The 22,414-nt window shown below is 41.4% G+C and overlaps 2 protein-coding genes across 4 annotated transcripts in view; one reads left to right on the forward strand and one right to left on the reverse strand.

Annotated features, from left to right (window-relative positions):
• Nucleotides 1-4,687, forward strand: part of LOC125885107 (fibrinogen-like protein 1) — a 9,487-nt gene extending 4,800 nt beyond the window's left edge. Inside the window, exons 5-8 of the mRNA XM_049570553.1 lie at nucleotides 37-134; nucleotides 218-306; nucleotides 2,712-2,914; nucleotides 3,043-4,687. Of these exons, the coding sequence (XP_049426510.1) occupies nucleotides 37-134; nucleotides 218-306; nucleotides 2,712-2,914; nucleotides 3,043-3,283 (631 nt within the window). The 3' untranslated portion in view covers nucleotides 3,284-4,687. The remainder of the gene's footprint in view (nucleotides 1-36; nucleotides 135-217; nucleotides 307-2,711; nucleotides 2,915-3,042) is intronic.
• A 130-nt stretch (nucleotides 4,688-4,817) lies between these two features.
• Nucleotides 4,818-22,414, reverse strand: part of LOC125885054 (microtubule-associated tumor suppressor 1 homolog) — a 96,956-nt gene continuing 79,359 nt past the window's right edge. For all 3 annotated transcript variants that reach the window (XM_049570442.1, XM_049570433.1, XM_049570454.1), the window contains 9 exons: nucleotides 21,853-21,919; nucleotides 11,160-11,283; nucleotides 10,921-11,011; nucleotides 8,905-9,010; nucleotides 8,658-8,731; nucleotides 7,648-7,746; nucleotides 7,219-7,335; nucleotides 6,909-7,006; nucleotides 4,818-6,281 (listed from right to left, as the gene is read on the reverse strand). In XM_049570442.1, coding sequence (XP_049426399.1) covers nucleotides 6,068-6,281; nucleotides 6,909-7,006; nucleotides 7,219-7,335; nucleotides 7,648-7,746; nucleotides 8,658-8,731; nucleotides 8,905-9,010; nucleotides 10,921-11,011; nucleotides 11,160-11,283; nucleotides 21,853-21,919 — 990 coding nt within the window. In that variant the 3' untranslated portion in view covers nucleotides 4,818-6,067. The remainder of the gene's footprint in view (nucleotides 6,282-6,908; nucleotides 7,007-7,218; nucleotides 7,336-7,647; nucleotides 7,747-8,657; nucleotides 8,732-8,904; nucleotides 9,011-10,920; nucleotides 11,012-11,159; nucleotides 11,284-21,852; nucleotides 21,920-22,414) is intronic.

A 22,414-nucleotide genomic window follows, 5' to 3' on the forward strand; every position in this document is an offset into this window, starting at 1 on the left:
GTATGTATAATGAGTGTGTGTGCTGTGTGTGTGCAGAGCGTGGGTGGAGTACAAACATGGATTTGGAGACCTCTTCTCCCCTGATGGAGAATTCTGGCTGGGCAATGAACCTCTACACTTTATCACCTCACAAGGTGAGTTTATCCATATATGTGTGTGTTTGCATGATTCCTTAAACATTATAGGATCACAGCCTGTGTAACTCAGTGTCTTGTAGGAAACTACGACCTGCGGATCGACATGGAGGACTTTGAGGGTAAGCAGCGCTACGCAGAGTACAAGAACTTCAAAGTGGACAATGAAAAGGTAAAACAGACAGAGCCCGGTCAGTTTCCATCCATTTAAAGTGCTTGTTTTTGCCACTGAAAGGCTCAGTTTGTTAGCATGAATGTCTCAACAACATTGCAGAGAAGACCCCACAGAGAAATGAAACTTTTCCTCTGTACCTTTTGCTAGTTCTAGTCTGTTTTGTGTCTAAGTCTCGCTAAAGGAGAAGTCTCGTTCTGAAATCTCACGAGAGGTGACTTATTGCAGTAAAAACAACAGTGGAATGTTTGCGATGATGTGAAGGTGATGAAGGAGACTCCGCTGACACCGTCTTGCTTGTATATAGAAAGGTTTATTACAAGAAGTCCAGCATCAAATCAAGCACCTAGGATTGCCTGAGAGAGGGTTCGAAGCCAATATGAACTGCTCCAACTACACTGCTTATAAATAGATAAAATTCAACCATTCAACCTAGCTAATCAGTTCTTGACCTGGGCCCCAGTCAATCCTTGACCTAGGCCCCTAACTGATCATATCAGACCCAGGACGTCAAATACCATATGGATCTTCAGACACTACAAACTGAAGGAGCCTCTTGGATGAGATGTCTTCAAAGAACCTCAAGCACGTCTAGTCGCCTTCGATATAGCACTTAAGAAAGGTGGAACTGTTAGTGAGAGTTGTAGAAAGGGTTGCCAGTAATAGTTTGTTGTTACAAAAACTGTATCTTATCGTAATCTAAAAGATTTTTAATGTCATGGCTGAATATTTAAAGATTTCAACAATGTGGAAAAAGTCTGGGAGATTACAAAATGAGACTTTTCCTTTAGTAAGACAAACCGAAACAAACGCAGAAAGACGTTTAATTTCTTTTTAGGGTCCTTTCCATAATGTTGTTGAGACATTCACAAAAAACGTTTGAGCCTGTCAGTGGCAAAAACAAGAATTTTCAGTGGATGTTAATGGATAGCATGCACCTGACCCAAGTGATTACATTGCAGCTTGTTTCAGCACTGCCGGCTGCAGCAGTCTTGCTCTATACAGGCCCAATTTCTAAAATGTTGGACCCATGAGCCACTTAGACAAAAATCCATGAAAAAATAGGGTCCTGGTTGGAAAATACTCAAGGCCCCTTTAATTTAATTTACTGATCATACAACGCAATGTTCTGCGGATCCATTTGACATGCAGCACCCACCCAAACACTGTTGTGGACCGAGTGAAGAATGCAACAGAGAGCTCAACTCATCGACCTGACCTCCAAATATTCCAGATCCCAATCTGATAGAGCATTCATGAGATCTGCCAGTACCCCAGAGGTACCCCTGATCCACTGTGGGGGCTTTTGGATCAGACTTGGCTCTGACATGTCAAGGCATGGACACAAGACCTCTGTGGGTGTCCTGTGGAGTCTGGCAGTGGATCCTTTGAGACCTGTCGGTCGTGAGGTGGGGCACTGGCATGTCCCACGGATGCTCGATCAGATTGGGATCTGGGGAATTTGGAGGCCTGGTTGATGCCTTGCACTGTTTGTCACGTTCCTCGGGCCATTTCTGAGCATTGTTTGTGGTGAGGCATGGTGCATGTTCTGCTGGAGGGGGGCACTGCCATCCAGGAGTGTTACTGCCAAGAGGGGGACTTGGTCTGCAATGGTGTTTGGATGAGTGAAGTGCTTCAAGTGGCATCTGCATGAATCCCAGGACCAAAGATTTCCCAGCAGAACATTTTTTCTATATTTTTCCTATCTTGTAAAAACAGCTTGTAACACTCTCTGTCTGTCCACCTGTCTTTTTTCTGGCTTTAACCTCGCCCTCTCGTCATTTCCCATAACAGCAGGTGTCCTATTTAGACTATGTGTGTTCTTTGTGTTTTATTACCTTTGCTACAGAAACAATAGCAAGGACGTCTGGCTCCTGGCCTGCCAGCTGTTCTCCATTTCTTTCCATTCATCCTCCTCTCTCCCCTTTTTCTTTCTCCTCCCTTCAGGCTTCTACCTGCTCATTAACTTTCCTCTCAATACCTCTATCTCTATCATCCCTTTTTATCCATTTATCCCTATAACCCTGTTTCTCTTCCCTCTATCCTTCCCATCCAAAAAGCTGCATCAATTCACAGTATCATAGATATGAATATAAAATATACAACATTTCTTGCCGTCCTTACTTTTGATTGTAAGTTTTCTATTTCTAAAATAAAAGTTTGTTTGTCATTGATGCAATAACTGGATAATAGTATAACATGTAAGAATATCAAAGTATGAAGCCCCTAAAGTATTGAAAGGTGACATTTTTTATTATGTGCTTTTGAGAACAGGTTATTATCGTGTGCACACAGAATGAAAAAATACCACCTTTCTGCACTTTACGGGCTCCATACCAAAGTGCTTTTGCAGCGTCAACGATTAACTCAAAACTCTTTGCTCTTACTCCTCTGTTAAACCAAAGGATCAGTACCAGTTACATTTGGGAGAGTACAATGGGAATGCAGGGGACGCCCTAGCTGACGCCCATGGCCTCCCCTCTACACATCAGAAATGGGCCGGTCCAGGTGGGATCAAGTTCAGCACTTACGACCAGCTGAATGACGGCGATGCCGACAGCGAGGCCAAGTGCATCAGACACAGCAAGTCAGGCTGGTGGTTCAGCAGGTGACACACAAATCCTTCAGTTATGCTGTAAAAAAAACATTTGGAAATTAAAAGAGAATACAACAAAATGGCAACAAGTGTACAGTAGTTACAACTGGCAATGTTTTTCTTTTACCTCCTCATCACAGGTGTGACTCAGGCAACTTGAACGGTCACTACTACAAAGGACCGTACCAAGCGATGATGGATGACGGGGTGGTGTGGTACACATGGCACGGTTGGTGGTACTCCATCAAATCCGTGGTCATGATGGTGCGAGCATCTGAACTGGACCATCCGCCGCCAGCCATTGCGCCGTTAACGGGACCATTTGACCCAAGCAACGCGCCAGGTGATGTCATTGATGTTCCTTATGGCCAAAAGGCCTGAGAGCAAGTGTGGAAGCAACATGTGTCTCCTCACTGGAACTGAAATCTTCTCCTATTTTTTGCATATTTGACTTAAATGATAACTTTAATGCTCTTTATTTGAACGTAGACCTTATTTTTACCATGTTTTTGTGTCTAAGTGACTTTTTGATACTGGTCCTGTATTAAGAGAGGGTTGCAGCCAGCAGCAGGCAAACAGGCTGCAACGTGATTCCTACATGCAATAAAGCACCATCAATTTACATCCAATTAAGTCCTGGAGTCTCCTTCAAGGAGAAGTCTCGTTCTGAAATCTTTGAGTTTTCCAAATTGTCAAAGTCAGTTACGTATTCAGCTGTAATGTTGAAAATCTTTTAGATAAGTGTAGGCTATGCTTCTGTACTCCAAAACAAGAAACTCTCCCGACACTCCTTCTTTCCAACTCTCACTAGTTTTTCCATTTTTATTTTTTGTGCCACAAGTCCCCTCTTGCAAGATTTTAGAACGAGACTTCTTCTCAAGTGAGACAGTAAATACACATTAACACACAGACCAGCGAAAGTTAAGGTAAAACATTTCATTTATCTGTAGGGTCCTTTTCATAATGTTGTTCGACACTCATAATAACAGTCTGAACCTGCTGGTAGCAGAATCAAAAACATCCAATTGCTGTAAATTGACTGCACAGTTGCCTGTAGGGATTACATTGCAGTCTGTTTCTCCACTTCAGCTGCAGTGGTCTCACTCAGTACTGGACCAATTAAAAAAATTGTTGTCTCCATTATTCACTTAAGCCCTATTCGTACAGGATTAGTATTACCTTGGGACTACATGTGATTTAGAAATCACCCCACCACGTCTGTGTTTCATCTGGCGCATTCATGGGGAATGAGCAAAGTCTTTACTCAAATTTACTGACATTATTCCCAAGGTATGGTGCACAGTCATTTGTAATTTCACTACAAAGCACAACAAGTACTGATGTACAGTGTTAATATCCTTTTTTCCTTAAACTGTGGGTTAAACCAAGATTTCCCTCTTCTGATAAATTTGAGCTTGCTTTTCTGCGAATGGTTCTCCACGCTGTGTAGCAAATGAGACTCCAGCACCAAAAATGCTGTCAAAACCTTAGTGTATAAATGCAAACACAGTTTCCATAAGTCTCTGTAAGTCATGGAGAAAACAGAAAACTTACATATGACCCAAAATCCCCTAGAATATTATATTATCACATGGCCTCTGTGTATGGTGAATTATGATGGGTCATTTTCAGTGTAATTTTGACTTGACAAATTATGGACATGGCTGATTTGCAAAGAATTAAGATCACAGACGACCTCCAAAATTACAACAACCTACCAGAGAACCACAGGTAATACTGCAGGTATGTTAATAGGGCTTTAGACACAATAACTTCGGGAAATAATCCACATCTGTAGCAGGGTACACACTGGATAAAGTCAGTGCCATCTAACTCAACCCTTGCTTGTACTCTGCTGTTTGACTTTATAAAAAATGCATACCATAGCATTTATTTTAAAATAAAACAATGTTGCTTTGATCTGTCATACTGAATTTATTCCGTGTCCAAAATAAAACAGAACATGGTGAACTGAGGCAATTTGGGTACATCTGAGGTTTTTCAGGACAAACACCAGACAAACAAAGTGATACTTTTATTTGGATTCAGTAACACAAAGGCCAGTTATCGCTCAGAGAAGGAGAGTCTGGGAGTTTTCTCTGTGGAAATGATCATGGGTGATTTCATATGCGACCCAAAGCAAAGACAGATATTAACTGATCAGCCACAAGTTCAGCTTTGTTTCTGTTTGGGCCCAAGGTGACTTTAGAGGATGTGGGGGAGTCGATGCCTTTATTTAGAGATTTAAAAGGAAAAAGTAAAGGGGTCGGAGTTGAACACTGTCCTGGCCAACACACTCCTTCTGCATATTTGGCTCTGAGATGGTGTGTTGCTTCTCTCTGAACTGGCCTGCTCAGATTTAACATCCAAGGGTGATTACATTCCACATAGTAGATTAAGGTAGAGGTTGTGAGGAGCTTACAAGGAAGAACAGATATCCATCGGATCAAAGGTTCATGTCAGTAATACAGGTCAGTTCCTCAGGTGGACACTCTGAGTATTTGTTCCTGTTTGCCCACTGAAGGACATTGAGTTCATCCACTTGTTCCAGAGGTCCAAAGCAGATACGTGATTGAGCTTCGCTCTTTGGGGAAAAAATATCCTCTTTAAAAGAAGGGAAAGGCAAAAGAATCCATGCCATGCCCGTCTCTTTTATGATTTGCCAAACCCAAACAACTTGAGTCTGTTCCCACAAACCTCCATCCGCCACAAATCCAAGGTTTTTTCTCATCCACCTCTTTAGAAAAAAACGGTATAAAAGAACAGGACGAGCTGAACTTAAACTGTACAACATATCAGAAAAAAAACAGGTAAAGATAGTCATAACGAGAGCGAGGCGCCATGTACAGACCCTGAGGTGTGCCTCTTATTTACGTTTCCTTCTGAAAAAGAAGAAAAGTTTGTTGGAGAACCAGGCGTTTGGTGGAGAGCAAGGCCAGTCCTGCTCCCATAAGTTAAGTGCATCGGTGCCACTGCAATGTCTTTGCTTTCAAAATAAGTGTCTTCAATGCAGTTTATTCCAAATGTACAAGTTTATCAATAATATCCAACAACACTGATGTAACTGAAGTCTCTCTCTGCATTTGGAACATCTTTGCAAGGCTTGTAAAGGTTATAAAGAGGAGCAGGAGGTCAGAGGAGAGGAAGGGGTTGCTCTGGTTGGGGTTATCTGGGCGATAAGGGCGCCGCTGTGGGGAAGGAGGCAGAGTTCCGAGGTGAGCTGAAGGGAGAGGTGGGTGAGAGGCGGCGGGGACTCGCCAGCAGGTCACCGTTGTGGAGCTTCCACAGCAGCTCCTCGTTCTCCATGGACAGACGCTTGTTGACCTTGGACTCTTTCTGCAGCGTCTGCTGGAGTTTGGCCTGTTCGTTGGACAGCTGCCTGCGGGGGGAGACAGAGAGCTGAGTGGGCTGAATGGAGAAACACTGATGCTACAAGAGTCAAGGTTCATGAAGATAAAAAAATGTGAAAGAATAAAACTGAGCTTAGATTTTAATATCTGTGAGAACTGCTTTACAGTCCACATTTTCATGTTTTCATTAGTCAGACGATATATTCCTCCTGAAATCCGAAAATGTCTCTAATGTTACTGTAAAGTGTAAAGTTTCTTTAGCAGCAGTGAAAATAACCAACATCAAATCAACATCGAAATGCTTGATGTGAGTCTTTTGTTTGTACACGGATGAAGTAATTAAAATAGTTACATTATCTATCACATTTCTAACAGGGTAACTAGTAATCGGTAATCTCTTTACACTGGTTAAACCTCACAATACTTGGTATTCCTGGCAGGTTAAATCAACAGAGTCATATCTGTCACAGGTCTGATGGAGTCATGAAGCAGAGATGGACAGCTTTACTGGATAGCTGAGAGAGAAGTGAAGTGGAAAACAGGAGGCAGATAGATGCTGCTGTCAGAGCAGATGGCAAAACTGACGCCTCTGCAGAGAGATGAGTCACCATCTCACACACACACACACACACACACACAGAACCTGGAGTACGTACTTGGAGAGAGCAGCGTGTTTGTCCATCCTGGCCTTGTAGTCCTCGTTCTCCTGTTGGACCTTCGTCAGACACTCCTCCAGCTTTACATTCGTCTCCAACTGTGTCATTAACACAAAATATTAGTTTGATACAAACTCCTATATACACATGCACATATTCCTCTGAACTGTGTCAGTATGTCTGGACTGCATGACTTGTGCTCATCTTCAATCGCACAAAAAATTAAAAGTAATACGATTATTTCAGAATACTGGACTCTTGTGAGAATGAAAACGGCTCATTCAGACCACAGAGGAAACCTGATGCTCACCAGTTTGTCCATCTCCATGAGCTTCTTCTCCTTTTGGTGCAGCTGATTGTTCTTGATCTCCAACACCACCTTTAGACTCTCCAGCTCCTGCTCCAGGTACAATGTGTGGGAGTCCTTCTGCACAAACAAACAAGCAAACAAAAAAGTGAGCGCATGACATTTCAACGCCCTCTGTGGGGAAAAGCACAGATAAAGACCTGATATTCGGTCACCATGTGGTCATGCTAATCATGTCATTTCTGTGAGCTTAGAGCACTCATGGTTAGAGAGAGGTCAGTTCATGGAGCTCAGAATAAAGTTAGAGTGTGTGACTCCTTAAAACCAGCAGGGGGAGGTTTTGTTCAGCAAAGAAACAGATTCAGACCAATACTATCTGAGCTGAGAGTCACAGTGACAGAAAGCTCTTATTACAGATGCAAACATCTTTACCAGATTCTTGTCACTGAGTATCTGCTTCCTCTTCTCCTCCTCCGCTTTCAGCTTCTCATTCAGAGCCTCCTTCTCTGCCGACAGCTCAGATATTTTCTCCTGGTAAGAGGGACAGAGGACAGAGACAGAGGAATTACTGAGTGAACAGTGAGCTTTGGTCCTTACAAAGTTAGCCGGACACTTCAGAGTCAAAAACGGTAATAGGTCAACTTCACTGTGAACCTGAGAGGGATTTAAAAAACATGATTAAAAAAAAACTTCACTGCCAATATGAGGAGCATTTATTTATTTTTTGTGCGTGTGGGACTGCAGGACTCCAGACATGCTACATTATGAATTTTTAAACTTGGTGTATCCATACCTATCATAGCTTTGTTTTGTTTTTGCTTCCAACCAACAACTAAACTACAGAATTTCACCAAACTGTTGGAGTATGGCAGGAATATACACAATAAATCATTGTGACTCTGACAGAAGAATTTAGACATTTGAATATTTTTCCCTGAAAAAAAGTGCAGAAGAAGAACATGTTTGGGTAGCAAGGGAACTCTATTTTTTTCTGACTAAACTGGAATAGTGCAGCACCCGTTTAGTGACCAAAACCAGCCCTGATGCAAGAAGAAAATGTCGGCATTGTACGTTTCTGTAAACCATGATGTTACATTTGCACGGTTTATATGCATCATATCAATGTTTCTAAAGTGACGTAGTATATAAGCTGACTTTGTCACCAGTAGGTGGAGGGGATGGTGAGGCAAGACGTCTGCCAAGCTGCAGAAACACTGTTCCAGACCAACAAACAATAAAACCAGTCGTGTTTTAGTGACCTGTCCTGTTTACCCAGGGGCACCAAACATGGGTGTTTAGGTGACCCGTCGCGCCTGCTTCTTCAAACTGGGGGCACAGCAACTACCATCTACTGTAGGTAAAACACTGACTACACGCAAGTACCTCATAAAACCCCACTTAAAAGATCCGGACTATCTCTTTAATACATGAGCAGCTCTTACAGAGAGAGATTCTTCTGTCTCCTTCAGTGTTTTCTTCAGGTTCTCCAGGTCGGCCTGCTGGAGCCTCTTCAGTTCTGAAATGCACAAAGAAACACACGTTAACAATCAAGTGAGCAAAACCACTGAATAATCAGAGGTGAATAACCTTAAAAATGATCATTCAATATATTAAAACAATAACATAGTTTAGTATGTAAAGTCTTCAGTTTTGTGAATGACGTTGTATATGCTTGTCCTGCACACACACCTTCTGTGGAGGCCTCGTACTGCTGTATGAGAGACTCAATCTTCTGGCTGTGACTCACTTCCTGGTTCTTCCTCTCTGCTTCCTGTTGGCTCCTGAGCTCCTCCACCTGAAGGATGCAGACACAAATCAGGGTGGTGCACAAATGTCTTAAACTAATGCTCAAACTAAACCCAGCTGAGAGGAGTTTTTAAATCAGCTCGCAGGAAATGGCTGTTAATTAATGAGCAGATACACACAGTAAATGTAGAATTTTAAATAACTCATCAAGTTGTGCTGAACCATAAAGTAGCTCGAGCTTAACATTCATATGCAAGCTGCAGTAATTTCATCAATCAGCAATCAGCTGTATCAGAGGTGTAACCATGACGACGGTCATAAATCTTTGGCAGAGATTTTTTATGGCTGCTACATGGTGTTTGTGCTGAATCTGAGCTGTGAGTCACACCAAGCTCCTGTGAACCAATCAGAGCTCAGTCTGAGGAGGGCGGAGGATGTCCCCAGAGGTGACACCAGTGTTTAGAGCTACAGTTTAGTTTTTTTTTTTTTAAGATATTTTTTGGGGGGCATTTTGGCCTTTAATTGATAGGACAGACAAGTGCGAAAGGGGGAGGGAGAGAGAGAGAGAGGGAGTGACATGCAGGCCACAGGCTGGAGTCGAACCCGGGCCGCTGCGGCAACAGCCCTGCACATGGGGCGCCCGCTCCACCACTAAGCCACCGACGCCCCCAGTTTAGTTTTTTTTTATGAAAATAACTTTGTGTCATATTTAATGAAGCTGTTACTGCTGCTTAGATTGGCAGTTTAACCGCAGTTCATGAGCAGTGATTGACATGATTGACTAGTCTGGGGCCGTTTAGTGGCCGTTTTGGTAAGCAACTGGAACCAGGGCAAGAGAGACAGGATACGGAATTCGATGGATGCGCCTTTCCGCCTTTCCGTCAAATAAAAGCACCAAGCTAATAAAAATGCGGTGAAACTTTTTAATTTAAAGAATATAATTTACAAGAAAAACTCTAAGCCATTAAGACAGAAGAGAGAGAGAAAAACTGCATGATGCTCGCCATGTAGCATGCTCTATCAACCACAACAACAGCAACAACAACAATATGGTATTAAACCGGAGACGGAAATCGATGGTGCGCCAGAATTTAAAGTGGTAATCCAGTATCTTTGGTTTTACTTTGGTGAACACTTTGACTTTTCTGAATTTGGTGAATTCCAGATCTGCTCTCTAGACTGGATCCAGAATCCAGACAAAATTCAGAATGAATGGAAACCAGGCTCTTCGCCGTACGTGAAGAGCCTGGTGACGCGAGGCTATGATTGACAGCTGCGTTAGAGACTCCTCAGCTCTGATTGGTTGTTTTTTGCTCAGCTGCAATAGATTCTAGCAAATGCTGCCAGGTGCACTACGAGGAGGAGGAGAAACATGATTTTTTCCACATATTATGTGTCTCGCTCTTAGTTCTGTGTGAATATAGTGAGAGTGTCAGCAAATATGACAAAAAGTTGACCCTGATGACAACCTGTGAGTCACAACACGCTGGTCTGTTTAATCTGTACTGCCATGTAAAATAAAGGCATTTTAATTTTTGCACAAACTCTACAGTGTGCCTTGGATTGGAGACTTGCATTTTATATTTTGGATTTAGAGTTTACTCATGCAATGCATCTTTGAGGATGTTTTTTTCATCAGATAATAGGATTCAGAGATGATCAGATGAACACAGAGTGACCACACACTGCTTTTTTTGTCTCCTGCAGTCATGTTTGCAGCTCAGCAGTAGATCAGAACATTAAAATCCATGTATCAAACGTCATGCTGCATTGTGAGAGGGAATGTTGTCTTCATCACCTGTCGTGTTCAACTCTGTCATTATTTCATAATAAGACTGTTTTATGGGAGCTGAAGAACATTTTATGAGTCTAAGAACATTTTATGAGTCTAACAGGCAGCTACTTGTTGCTCATGTAACGGGAGTGACTGTAACAACATGTGTGTGTGTCCGCTCTGACCTGCTGTTCCATCAGCATGCGGTATCTGTCAGCCTCCTCCTGGTACGTCTGGTGAACTTTGTCCCACTCTGTTTGGTAGAAACTCCTCAATCTGACACACACACACAGACATACAATTAAGGACACAAAGTACGCCCAGAGAACAGTACAATCAATGCAGACTTTGATTTCCCAATAATAATGTGATAACACTGTTGGGTGTCTGCCTGTGAGCACATCAGCAGAGGTGGATGCCACACCTTTCCTCCAGCTGCACCAGCTCCTCCTTGTGCTGCTCCTCCAGCTTGTTCAGGGCCTCCTCCAGGTTGACGCGCACCTCCTCCTTCCCCTTCTCCAGACGCTCGCAGCATTGTGACGATACCACTGCAAGGAGACAAGAAGAGCAGAGGAAATGTTAGTTTGTACTTCTCACTGAAAACTCTTTAAGGACCCTTGAGACTTGTTGGTTGGGAAGCAATGTTTCATATGAAATTATGAATTAATATGAATGAGCAGCACACAAAGAGCACAGTCTAACCTAGAATGAACTGTTTTGTTTAACACTTTGCAACAAGATCCAGAAAACAAAAGTCTCAAAATGAAGAAGGAAATAATCTTATCCATTTTAAAATGTAGAGGATTATTATTTCTTTAGATATGATTATATTTGAGTGACTCAGACAAGAAGGACAGCACACATCATGCATATTTTTAAGCCTTTACACTTGTGACCTGTTTGTTCTTGCATTGATTTAAAAATGCTTTTTATTAGTCTATGAGGCACTACATGGCCGTATACCAGATTACCTCACAGATATGTTTTTATTTATGAACAAGTAAGGCCCCTCAGATCCTCCAGCTCTTCTCTCTCAGCTGTTGCACAAAGCAGAGCAAAAATATTTGGCAACGCTGCTTTCAGCTATTTCGCTCCAAGCTGCTGGAACAGCTTCAAGAGGATCGGAGAGGAACTGAATTTACTGATATCTTGGAAAAGCATAAACTAAAACTCCATTGTATTAGTCTGGCATTCATGAAGTATTTTACAATTCCATAGCTTAATTATTTATTTATACTCATTTTATTATTGTTGATCATTGCGATTTATTTTATTTTATTTTTTTATTTGCATTTCACTGCTATTTTTTGTTTTTGTGAATCACTTGTAAAGCATTTTGAGATGCACTGATTTGTTTGAAAGGTGCTATAGACTGAATAATTATGACATCACGTCGACAACAACGATCACTGCCAGGTAAATAGCTATGTGAATCGGCAAACTTTAAGCCGTCACGGTAACATTTAAAGATGTACAGTAAAACACTGGTCTGACATATCTGACGTTTCTGCTGTTCTTATTTTATGTTCTGTGTTGCTTTGCTCTCATCTTTAATAAACCAAATTTATGAGCATAGAAGCAAAGCAATGTACTGCTGCAAGACATATTTTAGCCACCTAAAATAATATCACTTTAAGTGCACACTGTATTTGGAATATTTTTTATTGCTTTACATACAGCATTAACTAATGGAGGCAGTGGTAGACCTGCAACATCCGTGGTCTGCCAAGCAAAATTGCTGTTTTTGTAAATGCAGCTTTAAAAGAAGCGAAAAAGGCTGTCTGACGCCAAGGTGAAGCAGTGAAAATATACTGCACATAGTGTACACTTAAACTGATACTGATTTTTTTTTAGGTGGCTAAAAACTAAACAATTAAGGCAGCGTTTGCTCAGCGCTGTTTCATTTTACGTACGTGGCACAGAGTTTTTGCACCTGCAAGTTATTATAAACATGCATTAGACATATATAAATAAAGTTGGACTGATCTATTGATTGATTAATGTTTCAATAACATGAGAATATCTATATTAATCTCACTGACTAGTTCAAATGGGTCAGGGTTTGACCTGCTGGCTGGGGTCGTTGCAAAACAAAGGAAAGAAAAAAAAGGGAGAGAAAATACTGAACTGGTTTTGAATCAGCTGTTTCTCACACAACATAAGATTTCAGTTAGAAATCCTCTGAGAGCAGATGTGGAGTCCGTTAGCCATCATCATCATCACTGAGCTACTATTTTGACCGTTTATTATTTTACCGTTAATCAAATGTCACATCCTCAAAATACACCCACACTTTCATCACATCACATTATGTCAGCCCTGACTACACAGAGGTGGGACATGCCTGGAACAGTCAGTGTCTCAACAGGTAATGAAAAACAGATTTTCTGTGTGTGTGTGTTTGTATGTGTTTGTATGTGTGTGTTCGTCAGCATTCCCTGACAACCACATTCCAGTTTAATTACTCTTACAGCAGACAGGAGATCCAACCCTGAAACATCTGCAAGTCAGCTCAGAAGTATGCAGCAGGACTCATTCTTCTCATGACTAATTTCAACTCTCGCAAGCACATGCACGCTTCCCTCTGTCTTTACCTATCGTCACACGCCATGTTGATTTATGTCTGTTCCTAATCTGAAATATTTGGAAAAATCTAGAGCACCTGGACGACCAGAGATCTCTGCCTCTCACTCGTTTCTCTCGGCATTCACACAGACCACAGATTTTGGACAGTGATCTATCAATATCAATATCAATATCAGTGCATTGTGTATTGGAGTCACGGTAAGTACTTTCAGTGGAGAATATATTGTCCCACAAACAACATTTTAGGACACGTTATGCCCCTGGTATGATGATATAATAAGATAATAATGTGAGTACACCCTTTCAAAGAGCAGTCAAATCTTAATTCTTAGGAGTATTTGGACACTAGAGCTGGAATGTGAAAAAAAACGTTAAATAAATATAATATGATTCAAATAAAATCACACAAACAAAACAATAACTAGACTCTCAGGCTCTGTGGGGGTATACAGTCATTCCTTAACCGGCAGTACATGACCAAACTCTGCAGCTTTTCTCTGGCATCATGTCCCAAAAATGTTGGTAACATTCTTATGTACCAACCAGTGGCATACAGACGTTAGGCTGGGCCCCAGTGCACAGTATTATGACGGGCCCTTGTGCCAGATTTTGCGTCGAAACAGCTACCGTATATTTTATAGTATCATCTCATGATTAAATACAGACTTGACGTTGGACATCTACATACGTATTACCAATCAGCACTGTAAACCTGTAAAAATACCAGAAAGAATAAGAAATAATTCTAGTTTATTTATAGTTTATGTAAATATACATTATAAATTTCTACTGACTATTTCACAAAAGAAAAAAGAAACTGACAGAGATGGGTTTGTCTTCTCGAGGGCATATATATAGCAGATGGCAGCGTTTATATTTTAATGCGTATTCTTCTTTGAACACAGGCGCATTTCTGAGGTGGCAGGCTGAATAACTCGCAAGGGCCTGTTCTCTGCTCTATAGAGAGTGGCCCCTCCCACCCCCCTGTGCAACTGCACTGCCTGCACGGTCTGTATTTACGGCCATGGTACCAACTCAATTCAGTTCAACTGTATTTAAGTCCACTATCACGTGTCACAATTTGCCTCAGAGGGTTTTACAGCACACGACATCCCTCTGTCCTTTCGACCCTCACAGCTGATACGGAAAAACTCCCCCCAAATAACCTTTAATGGGTAAAAAACGGTAGAAGAGCAACTGAGGAGCTGTCCGTCCTTCCTCCAGGATGGACAGACATGCAATAGATGTTGTGTCCAAAACAGATCAACGTCATGAAATTACAGTAATCCATATGGCAAAATATGACGGAGCCTGACCATTTAGAGCTTTGTAAGTGAGGAGAAGACACGCATCTAACCACAAAGGCAGTGTCGTACGACATATGGATGTGACCTTGATAATTCGATAACAGTCATGGAATCTACAAAAAATTATTGATTTTAATCTAATATATATATATATATATATATATATATATATATATAGATAGATATATATATATATATATATATATATATATATATATATATATATATCTATATATATATATATATATATATATATATATAAATAAAATGCTTTAAAAATGGTGCAACATTTCGAATGAGAATACACTATGACCTGGGTGTTCTACAGGGGGTTCATGACCCCTAGGGGGTCCTCAGAGTTACTATAGAGGGGCCACCAAATGACCTCTAAATAATCTAATTAACTAATGAAAGTTTTAGTAAGTAAAATGTGTCTGAAAATCCACATTAATGAATCAAACATATTATTAGCCAAGGTAAATCAGCCTATTCATAAAACCTATTCGTTAACAGTACACAACATTTTTGATAGGCTGACTGTTACCCAGGAATCTTCATGCGATCATGTGAGCTAGCTAACACTACATCACTGTGCGGCACTTGTAATTATTTTTGCATATTAGCCAGTTAGCTGTATTACTATGTCAAGTGTACAGACATTCTTGTGTGCCACAATGGATTGTTTCATAACTTTTTAACAGACTCTGACACACCGTCCACCGTTGAAACCACCACTGAAAGTGCAGAGGGTGAGGCTAACGCACCTAGCAATGCTACAACTACAGAACTATCTCAAGTGCAACTCTTTTTTTAAAAAAAATATATGTAGTAGGGGTCCCTGCTGTCTGTCTTTGGGCCAAGGGGTCCTTAGCCTGAAAAACGTTGAAGACCCCTGCACTATGAGATCCCTGAAATGTAATTTGATATCAGCCTGTTACAAAGTCACGTTCAACGCAGCGCGCACTTTCATCCATGATTAGTTACGAGCTAAAGTGTGACGGTGAGATAGTAAGTGGAGGTTAATCGGATGGTTCAAAAACACCGCAATGGTGCCTCCAAATGGAAACTATTAAGAGGAGAAGTGCAGATCAGGAGACTATCTAGAGCAGCCCTACTGAAACTGAAGTGGACATTAAACATAAATGCTAGTAGCTACTTAAGCAGTGACCTGTGCAGTGTATGACTGTTGTGTAGCAGAGTTGAAGTGCCAACTCTGGTGCTAAGCCTTTGTACAGTGTGGCCGACAACAGTCAACACTATATGATCCTCTGATTAAAAATAACCTGCCTGTAGTGGGAACTCTCCACAGCTGAATATAGTAGGCCCGCCTTGCTGTCTTTTAATGGTGGTGCTTGAGATGGAGAACCACTGATCTACCAGGAACAGCTGGAAGCCATCACCTGAGACGTGAACTTATCAAAAGCCACCCTGTACACACAGCACTGACTGTGCCTGTGATAATAATGTTCTACCTTATGTAACTGTGTGCTAACAACTGGCTGCAGTCGGGACAGTTGCTGTCTCCCTCTGAATGGAGCTCTATAGTGCGAGTGAATGCGCCTGTCACCATGGTGATGGAGACACAAAGCCAACGACAGCTGAGGGCAGTTCGAACACAAGCCTGCTCTCTATCGTAGACCAGACAACACTATCTGTGTGTGTATGTGTATGTGTGTGTGTGTGTGTGTGTGTGTGTGTGTGTGTGTGTGTGTGTGTGTGACAGCAGGTGCTTGGCAGGTGGCGGTGTATTATAATGACATCACTTCAGAAGAGACCCCTCTTTTTCTCTCCAGTGTGATGATGTCTACCTGGAGGTCGTGTTTGGGGTTGTAAGGGGGGAAGTGAGGGCTTTATTGCTGCTTGCTCCAGTGAATAAAAACAAGAGAGTGAATGCAGGAAGTCAGTGAAACAAGGAAAACCGATTGCGATCAAGGTAATGCAACCAACTTGTTTAGAAGAGTGACACACAGCTGCAGAGACTTTATAAATACACTGTTGGCTGCAGGCACAAGGATTTTACTTTATAATGTACAGTCTTTTACAAAGCTTTCCTCCTGTTGACAGGGTGATAAACTAAAACATTTACCGAATGTGACTTCTGCATATAGCCACGAGCTTTGGGTTTAATGTCCCCCAGGAATGGGTAGTTTCTAAATATGCAAACATCGATCACATAACAAGAGACTACGCCCTTTTTCAGAACTCATACATGCTTTTCCTATGGTCTCAGACAGTCCAAAAATATAAGTAATCTCGAACAACACAACACTCCCAAATTTTTTGTGCTGACCTCATTTATACTGGTGTCTGCAAGCATAGTGAACCTACTGAGTTTTGTTTTTTCATCATGTCTGTAGGAGTAATGTTACTTCTGATGTTAGAAAGTGCAAACTGCAGGCAAACTCGTGGAACGTTATATCACAGGCATCTTTGTGACAAGATAACATTTGAATTACCTAAATAAAGCTCAGCGTAAATTCAATCAGGAAGACTTTCTATGTGCTCACCCTTTCACAATTCTCTCCCTCCCACTCCCACTGCTTCCTCTAATCAGCTGACTATGGGTGTTCACTCTTCTAGTTATCCAATCAAACGTCGCCACGATCTCTCTCAGCCAATCAGGATGCTACTGCAACATTTTAAATCTGCTCTCTCCTCTGCTGCTGTCAAATGTCATTTTAGGCAGAATCGTCTCGCCCTCCTCGGTTGTATCACCGCCAGCCATTGCATCCAGAATCCAGGATGAGCTCAACAAAGGCTCATTCCTCTACTCATCCAGATCATCAGTACTTCTCCACCCTCTCCTCATCTTCTTCTCATCTCATCTTCACCACCTCTTCCACCACCGTCAGCGTCTCCTTAAATCAGACCATCTCAATGGGGTCTCATCGCCAAACACTTGTCACATTTTTCATTATTATGTGCACATGTTAATAAACATTCTTTTTACTATAAAAAAGAGTTTTTCCTGATTGCTAACAACAATGTTTAGCAGATAAAATGTTTGTGTGTGCCAAATTTCATGGCACAGCATCCACACTGATTCTGAGACATTTCAGTCTGGATCAAAGCAGTGGAGCGACTCACCGCCATCCCTGAAGCCACACCACTGTACGGCTAACAAAAAGCCCAACCTATGTTATACCCATACAAAAGCTCAGTAATTACGTAACATTACATTTATTTACCACAATACTTCATACAGTGTTTCCTAAACTACACATCAGGCAGCAGACTCACGACCAAAGTTATTCACCTCTAGAGATATTTAATATGTATTGATGTTATAGAACTGCTTCAGTCGCTGTCTGCTGTATAAAACTTAGATACTGTACAAAAATGTAAAAGGACTAAAATGCAGGTATGTTGAAATTTGATTTGGACGCGCCCTTTAATCTTATAATTTACAATATGTGCAGTTTAGTTGAGCAGAGAGCTGCGTTAGGCATGGGAGCACATCGTTTTTCTACTGTGTGACTGAGTGTAATTTCAGCTTTTCAGTTAACAGTTAAAAACTGGATTACATCCCCTGTCACTCACATCAAACTTTAGTTACTGTGCCTACAGCTCAGTAGTGGCTTTTTTGATATTCAGAGGGAATGCCACTACAACCGCGTTGCATTGCGGGATATACTATAGTATTTCACTGGAAATGGTATACAATTCACTTACCATTGATTTCAAAGCTCACATAATGTTTAAGCCTGCTGCATCGCATGTTAATATGGAATTTCAGATGCTGCTTTATTTCTCTAGTTTCTGGCTTTGAGTGACTTGAATGTTTTAATTTAGGTGGTGTTCCCCTTTAAATCTTTGACTCTGCCTGAGCATTAACCTCTTTACATCAGTGCTTCTAAAACACACTTCATCTATTCTGATTGCGGAACTTTACTTTAAAGCAAATAAACAGGTTGGCATTTCAGGATGAGTGAGATGAGCGAGACCTGTGTGGCAGCAGAGGAAGCAGGAATGCCGCTCTAACCTGATCCTAATAGTTGCAGCAGCTAGTTACAGTTACTCAACATTGTAAAACTTCACATGAAAGCTATTAAAATCACCTTACCCAGTGAGACAGGAACGGGCTGTTCACATTCAGTTTGACTTGGAGGCTATGAGGGATTAACAGACAACTCTGTGTGTGTGTGTGTGTGTGTGTGTGTGTGTGTGTGTGTGTGTGTGTGTGTGTGTGTGTTGACAGCGGGAGTCTATACATTTTTGACATTCCTCAGCTCTGTGTGTAAAGAGATGAGCCAAGGGTCAAACATGCAGTAAAAGAAAAGATTATAGTCAGAGCTCAGACTGATAGACGGAGGGAAAGTTGACAGAGAGAGGGGGTGTTTTAAAAGGAAAGTGACGGTGAACAGGAGAAGGCGTGTGTGTGTCTGTGTGTGCGCTGTGTGACATGTGCAGCGTGCATGAAGCCAAATATAAGATGGCATTCAGAGCAAATGTGTGTGTTTAAATACTTGTATATACTTGACTTACAGTCAGGGTTATTTTTAATACAGCAGTAAGTGTGGGTGCATATTTCTTTGTGCGTGCTTGTGTGCAGATATGCATGCCTTCATGTTGCTATGTAAATACAGCGCATGTGAAGACACACCGTGCAAGTCTCTCCAGTGAGTGTGTGTCACTATGGTGCGTTAGTGTGACTTTAAGTGTGTGTGTTCTTATATAATCCTGTTGTATCAGCCAAACTGGCAGAGCTGTTATTGACATGACACACACTCCCAGCTGTCTGCGTGCACACATACCAGCATCACTTTGTATTTGGGACACAAAGTGTACAGTAATGATATTTCCATATTGCGACCTAAATGTTTGTGTTCAGATGCTCAAACAGAAACTTTAACCCCTCTCTCCACACATATGTGAAGACATGTTTGTCTAGTTTGAGAGACGATTCAATCATCTGGAAACAAACTATAACTTTAACAACCACTGCCATGAGAACACTGATACAAAATATTCCGCCTTCCTTCTTTTCTGAGTAAACACATAGTTTGTAACCATCAGGGTTGAACTCGTGTATTGTCTTCAGGACAGATGAAATGGCTGACTGCCAAACGCTGTGGAGATACTGAGCAACACACCTCAACAGACACACGTACATAAGACATGAAACCTGTTTCCTAATCATTTTCCAAAACCTCCCCAGCAGGGCCAGGTGACATTCTGCATTCTTTAGACGGATCTTCTCGTCATTAAAGTCTTACTCACCTGCTGCAATTATCTTCCATTCATTACATTACACTGTGAGACAAGATGGTTCTGACGGGCAGTTATTGAGTGAGTGGAATAAAGAGAGGCCTTTATGTGCTGCTGTTGACACTCATACTAATAGACTAGTCGCTTTTAAAGGTGCTCATATTATTCAGAAAAATAACATGAAAACCATTGAACTTTTAAACCATATATCTACTTAAAATTGACAAATAGTCCAGTTAGTTTTGTGCCATAAATCTATTTCCAGGGCTGTCCCAAATGTCATTTTTTTCCATTTAAAGCTTCTATTTAGGTTTACAAATGAAGCTTTGAATGTCTGTCGTTGTTTTTTATGACGTCATCACCCTAAAAAATACATTAAAAATTCTCTAACAAAATCCTCAATTTGAGTAAAGTGATAAATCAGATTAAATTAGTTAGTTCTCTTTAAATTTAACCAAGTTTCTTTCATGAATAAATGTAATTTACAGTGCTGTTAGACTGCTGCTTCACCTCTCAGTTGATACAGGTGCGTGCCTCCTTTTGTGTGCAGGAAGCGGGAGAGCAAACAGTTTTTTGACCACAGTGAAAATATTGTTCTTTAAAAGGCTAGACACTGTTTTGATGGTTTGAACTTTGGAATGGATTACATCTTACTTTTTCCAATAAATTTTTCCTTGTGACTTAAAAATGCTCTGGAGTTATTGGAAATGTTTGGATCACACAACATACGCAGTCATCTCTGGAGTCCAGGGTCCCGACCACACAGAAAGTGTTTTAGCAGCTGGAGACGGCTTTTTGAAATTCTTTTTAATGAGAATGAAGCTTTTTGCTTGCTGTATTTGTGTTGCCATGCACCTCGTGTTTCAGCGCTCAAGGTGGCTGATGTTTTTGCCGGAGCGCTCTGAACTCCTCCACTGTAAGCTCAAGTTTTTCAACAGAAAAGCGCCCCAGGTTATCTCTGATTGGATGATATGAGAGGCGGGCCTTTTGTGGTGGTTGTGACAATAAGTTTACAGTTGCTAAATAATGGAGGAGAAACTAGCGGTAGCAGTTGCTGGATATCCAGTGCTACACGGCCCGACGATAGACAGCAGGTTGCCAAACTGCCCCTGAGTCATCCTAAAATATGTCTGGAAACAGCCATCATTGAGGTGAAGCTCCTGGACCAACTGGTGGTACTCCCCATGATCCGCCCTCTCTTTAGGGTCTCATGTGCCCACACAGATCTCCGTTTCTTTATGTCCAACAAACTATTTGCTGACAGCCTCTCACCCTCAACCAGAGCTACAGCGAGTACCCTCTGCCTGTGCGATCGGGGCCTGACTCCACAAATAGTAGAATACTGTTATTATTGGTGTAGCCCAATGTTTATCTGCAAATGTGCAGAAATACCAGTTTAAACAGAATAAAGAGACATGCAGCAAAAAGTTGATTTAGAATTTGAATGCCAGTGTTATCAAAGAAGCTTTGGAGCTTCAAACTATTAAATACTTGCCTGGCTATTTCTGTTTGTGCTGTAAAGCAACAAACCAGATTTCATTTCACATCCAACCTGGTGACACAGACATTCTCAAATAAAATGTGAAGATGGAGAATGCTCCAGGCTGTCAGTTGTTGATGTTTAATATGAATATAGTAATTAAACTAATTAGCCTGAAAATTAAAATCCTAAAAACCCATCGATGTTGTGTTGTTATGTATAACCTACTAGTCCTCAAATGCACATAAAAAACTCATGAAATCACAAGTGCACAGAGCAGATGACAGATGTGTTGACAGGTTACAGCCTGTGTGGAGAATTCTCTTGCTTTGAGCCCTTTGCTGAGCGTGAGGAGCAGCTGCACTACAGCATAACAGCAGAAACAACATCAGGTTTTGAATGGCAGTTGACCTGTCCTTGATAAGCTTCATATACGTGCTCCACATGCAAATGTACGAGAGAGACAGAGAGAGGAAGTGCAGGGATATGAATTAGCACTTGGTAGCACGAGTGGTTTTCTCTGAAGCGTCTCTTACCCAGCTCTTCTCGGAGGTTTGCCAGCTCCTGCGTCAACCCTTTCTTCTGCTTCAAGGCCTCCTCGCGCTACACAGGAGAGAAGATGAAGAGACTTAAGTCAAACTCAAACATGAGCAGAAATTGGTAAATGCACACACACACGCGCACACACACACACACACACACACACACACACACGTACAGTGTACACTATAAAAGGTTTGGGACAACACTGCAAAACAGCGAACATATCATGTAGTGAACTACAAAGTGAGCGGTGCATGATTGCAAAGATATCTGCCATTCTGTGTTTTAGAATTTGTACTCATCACAGTTAAGTGATGCAATCAGTGACAGATAACTACAGGACACTTTTGTAGAGGTCAGGTGAGGTTAGAGACAGGACTCTAAGTAGGAATGTTATTATACAGATTAAAGAGCTAGCGGTTTACCAAACATTAGAGAAAGCTTCTGAAAGAAGGGCGACCAGATCCTATCTGGTCTTAGAACAATCAAGAAAATAACAAACATCCATCATGGCTGAAAACACCCATTATACTGCTCAAGGCTGCAGCTGTAACT

The sequence above is a fragment of the Epinephelus fuscoguttatus genome, linkage group LG3, assembly GCF_011397635.1.
Source record: "Epinephelus fuscoguttatus linkage group LG3, E.fuscoguttatus.final_Chr_v1".
NCBI classification, from domain to species: Eukaryota; Metazoa; Chordata; class Actinopteri; order Perciformes; family Serranidae; genus Epinephelus; species Epinephelus fuscoguttatus.